The sequence below is a fragment of the Chenopodium album genome, chromosome 11, assembly GCF_948465745.1.
Source record: "Chenopodium album chromosome 11, dcCheAlbu1.1, whole genome shotgun sequence".
NCBI classification, from domain to species: Eukaryota; Viridiplantae; Streptophyta; class Magnoliopsida; order Caryophyllales; family Amaranthaceae; genus Chenopodium; species Chenopodium album.
The window spans coordinates 159,228-163,880 of record NC_137844.1 but is presented as its reverse complement, the minus strand read 5'-3'; the positions used below and the strand labels follow the sequence as shown (position 1 = coordinate 163,880).

The 4,653-nt window shown below is 32.6% G+C and overlaps 1 protein-coding gene across 2 annotated transcripts; it reads right to left on the bottom strand.

Moving 5' to 3' along the window:
* Nucleotides 1-598: 598 nt before the first annotated feature.
* Nucleotides 599-3,359, bottom strand: LOC145568094 (protein CAJ1-like). Of its 2 annotated transcripts, XM_081627526.1 has the most exons (6): nt 3,145-3,345; nt 2,589-2,681; nt 2,437-2,467; nt 1,497-1,517; nt 1,276-1,408; nt 882-1,159 (listed from the first exon to the last, which is right to left on the bottom strand). In XM_081627526.1, the coding sequence occupies exons 1-6, from the start codon at nt 3,208-3,210 to the stop codon at nt 1,105-1,107; spliced, it is 399 nt and encodes a 132-aa protein (XP_081483652.1). In that variant the 5' UTR covers nt 3,211-3,345; the 3' UTR covers nt 882-1,104. The 2 variants fall into 2 exon arrangements, with proteins under 2 accessions (XP_081483653.1, XP_081483652.1); XM_081627527.1 differs by lacking the exon at nt 1,276-1,408 and having other exon boundaries at nt 599-1,024; nt 3,145-3,359.
* Nucleotides 3,360-4,653: the final 1,294 nt, after the last annotated feature.

Here is a 4,653-nt window from a genome sequence, read left to right as displayed (position 1 = left end):
ATAATTAAATTTAAAAAATGAAAAAATGCAAAGTCCCTAACTTTGGTCCAGTTAGCAATTAAATATGGTAAGGTTCCTAAACTTTGCTGAATCAATGTAATAACCACCACAATTGATGAGTCATTGGTGATTGAGGAACCAAAATCAGACTTTTGAAAGTTGAGTGACCAAAATCAAACTTACACAAAAGTTTAGAGATCGTATTTTGCTTTACTCAAAAATTAAGGATGGTTTGGATTTTAAACGACTTTCTTAAAAGTGTAAATTATGGATGCTGCAGGTTTTCATTTTCCCATTTTTCATTGTTTTCTTTCATGTTTGGATGGAAAACAATTTTTCAAAAGGTGAAAATTAGTTCTTTTCAAATTGAAAAATGTTTTTCAATTGAAAAGAAGATATGCCACATTTCCTACCTACTCTTTACATCTCTTACCTCTCCCTACCTCTATAATTTTTAAGGAAACAAATAAAAGAAAGCAATTATTTTTACAATTAAATAGAGTTCTTCAAACAAAAAGAGAAAAACTAGGATTACATTTTTTTTTTTGAAAGAGAGAGAGAAAGAAATATTTTGTTATACAGGAAATTTGACAAAAAATAAAGAAAAATATACTATGTAAAATAAATAAATTATTCGTCTTGATAAAGCATTTTCTCTATTTGAGATATTGTATATGTAACTCTTCATTTCTCTCTCTCCCTTGTTATTCAGGAGGATTGTCAATCATAAGGTTCAACATTACAGAATTTTTGACATTGAACAGAAGCTGGAACAGTCTGTGCTTTTTGGTTAAAACATCACATGCATATTTATTTCATGAAATTAACAATGGTTGAAACACAAGGAACGGGCTTTTTGCATGGTTATAGCTTCCTCCGGATCAAGAATCAGTAAAATTTAATACTTCCAACGCTCGTACTGCATTATTTACCACACGCCAATGTCTGAAGACCGATTTCAATGTAACCAACATCCAGACAACCATGGGCAGCCGTAAAGTTTTGGTTGAAAAAGCAGCAGTTCCTGAGTAAAGAACTCATCTATCATTAGGCCGATTTCCTCAACAGAGTGTTATTTTAAGAGTTTGACTGCCAATATTCAGATTAGGGGAGAAAAGGATTATGTGATGGATTTGCTTCTCTTTCCTTTCTGTAAGCCCTGAGAAGTAAAGTATCAATAATCAGAAGTATGATGATACTGAACCCAATAGTAGTCTTTCGACAACACCAAGATCAGTTTTGGTATCCTACACCTTCAAAGCTTAAGTTTTGTACCTGGTAATATTTAGACTTCCAAGTCCAACTGTTCCAAGCATAACAAAAAGGAAGGGAAGGCCAACTAAAAGATGATGTCTTCCACCTCCATGCACCCTTGGTACCCCAGTCCGCACGACCCGTGTGTAAGTAGCTAATATTATTTCATTAATGACAAGATGTATAAAATTATAAATGTGGCATGTATTAAGTAATTAATTTAAAAATAAAAAACATGCTACCTGAACTTGAAATTCCTCCACCTGCAGATTCCAATTACACTAGATTTAGATTACTATTTCAACCGAACATAAAAATGCATCACTATATCATCATTAAAACATTGCCATCAGCAGTGTGTCACCTTATACAACCTTGAAAATAGCCTAGGGGTTGTGATTTCAGCTCACTAACGACTAACGTCATAGTTCATGAAATTAGAGCAGCCATTTCTCAGATGCAAAAATGTTACCACGTTATGGTTTTAGTCTTTTAGACTACTCAAGGAGCTTGACAGACCACTGCTTTTCAGCTCTTATCAAGGTACCAAACTACCACAAATGACATGACCTATTTTCTACAATCAGCCACAAAAAAATGACACATGACACATCAAAAGAACCAGAAAAACGATGACACTTTGTTTCCTGCTGTAACCTCATTAGCAGAATTGATCTTTTACTGTTAGATGTCAAAGCAGAGTTTTTGACAGTGCATCATATTTACTAGGGGTGTGGTGTTCCAGAATTATCAGGAGAGAAGCACCAAGGTCATTAGCACTTAACAACGTTTCCTCATTTCCTTTCCTCCCCAAGCCCAATGAACACCTAGAACTGGCATAATATGCAAATTATTACCTGAAGCAAATAGATGGGTTATGTCTGCTTTTAGTTACTCCCATCTTAGAAGTTTGTGCCCAATACCATTGTAAAATGGCCCCTGTCTAGAAAATAAAGAAATTGGGATACTAAGGGTAATATTGAATCAGCTCATATAAACTCTTTGGCGGAACTAGATTTGCAATAATATTCCAGCCTAGCTTTCCGTAAGTAAAAAAAGAAATGAAGTGAAATGGAACAATCTGACAGAATTTTTTCAATGTTTTTATCTGTTAGATTAGAAAAACAAATGTAGAAGATTAACTGGAAGCTGCAACTACAAGAAATGAAGGTAAACAATTACCAGGCAAGAGGCAACTATAGGCTTCAGAAATCTGCAGAGTGAAAATTAAAAAAAGTAAGATTATTAAAAAATTAAGCCATCTGTGCTAATGGTTTTATGAAATTACAAAATCCATGATTAGACAAATGGAAGAGAGAAAATGCCTATTATACCATTTTGAATCGTGATTCAGCATAATTTCTTTTGTCAGCTGGAAAACGATCGGGGTGAGAATCCCAAACCTTACTTTTATAGGCTGCTTTCACCTGCAATCATGGTCTTAGAACCTTTAAAACAACTACAGGTTATAAGAACATACACATGCACCCTTCAAAAAAAAAAAAAAAGAACATACACATGCAAATATGCAATTAGACCACCGCCACCACCACCACCAGAAACATACAAAGAAAGATCATTAGAGGATTGCTAGCATGAACGATGACCACAAAATAAGATTTGATTAGTAAAACAATTTTAGCATAAAAGTAAGCAATAAAGTAAGGTAAAAGGCTAATCTGGATAACTTTACAATACTCGACTACTCGTAATTGTAAAAAAATGATTGAGAATAGAATCCAAAGCATATGATGGTATATATGTTAAAATCTTCCATAAAACAGCTAATAATACCTTCCCCGTTAATTTAGAAGAAGAAAACAAAAAATTTAGCAACAGAATTATGTAAATTGATGTCACCAATGATTAGGTCAAAATTGGGGTTTTTACCTGAGAAGGGGTGGGACGAGAATTGGGAGGGAATCCCAGCAAAAGCCTGGCTTCTCCATTCTTCATTTTACCACCGACTCTATTGCAGTTGGGAGAGACCAGTATTCCAGAATTCCACAATTGCTACCGCCCACACCCCTATTTTACCACCAACTCTATTGCAGATTTGCAGTTGTATGACTTGGCACAACGACAACTAGTAATCAATCTTGCTTATTACGAAAATACGAAAATACTAGGGAGTCCCGTGCATTGCACGGGAATTTTCAATAATCATTTTAAAACTATTATCATAATTAGTTTTTTATAAATAAAAGAAAATATAAAATATAGTTGACAAATATTTAATCAAAATAAAGGATTAGAAAAGATTTGTTAGGTATAAAATAATGTAAAAAATTATCAAACTTATGTTAAGAATGTTTTTTTTTTATAGCTATATAAATATTTGTGTTAAAATATGTCAAATTTTTTTTTATTTTAAGTAATTATATTATATAAGTTTAGGGAATGATTTTTGTATAAGATCTGTCTCTGTAATAGAATTTTTTATTCAGCGAAAAAAAAACAAAAAGACAAAAAAACTAAGGACATACCAGGAAATAACACGTGTCATTACTGGTGTGCCTTTTAGTATATATATAGTTATTGATTGATTATTGATGATTGATGGGAAAATAAATAGTAATGGTCTTAGAGCAATTTCAATGGTAAGTTAATTGTTAAATTAGCTTGTCATGCCACATGTGATTTCAAGCTAATTTTCTTTATAGCTATTTTGTACCCCAATGGTTACCTACTAGCTTGCTAATTAAATAAGCTTTCTCAATTAGCCCTAGAAATTTAATTAATTTAATATATTAATCTCTAATAATTTTGGAAACTTTTTTGTCAAGCAAATTATTAGCTTGTCTAAGCTAATTTGCTTGGCCAAGCTAGTTGTATTTTTTAGCTCCAATGGTCAAGGTAGTAGCTAAAGACTTTTGAAAATTGCAAGCAAGTCTCTAGCTACAACCATTGGAGTTGCTCTTTCAGCTTAATTTCAGTTCTGTTCAGTTCAGCTCCAATCAGTTCAGTTCAGTTCAACTCCTAATTTCCTTCTCTCATAAAATATTCATTTCATCAGCTCTATTCAGTTCAGGTCTAATCAGCCAGTTTAATTCAGTAAATGTAAACAGGCTTTAAATGTCTAATGGAGTATTGTTGTGTATTTGTAAATACTCTGTACATAACAATGATTAGAATATTTTAAAAACACATGGTAGAGAGAGAAAAGACGAGAGAGATAGGAAGAGAGAGGTCCGTAGGTGGAGCCCACCTATATTTTTTTTTGGGTCATATGGATGGGGGATCACATGCTGATTGTTCTATTAAAAGCTTATAAAATACAATTAAATCTTCATTAATACTATTTATGCATAAATTTAGTACAACTAAATGCATATATAATATCATATCTGCATATATAGTATCACCGTATGTTCAGTGGTATTATTTGATTATTCAATG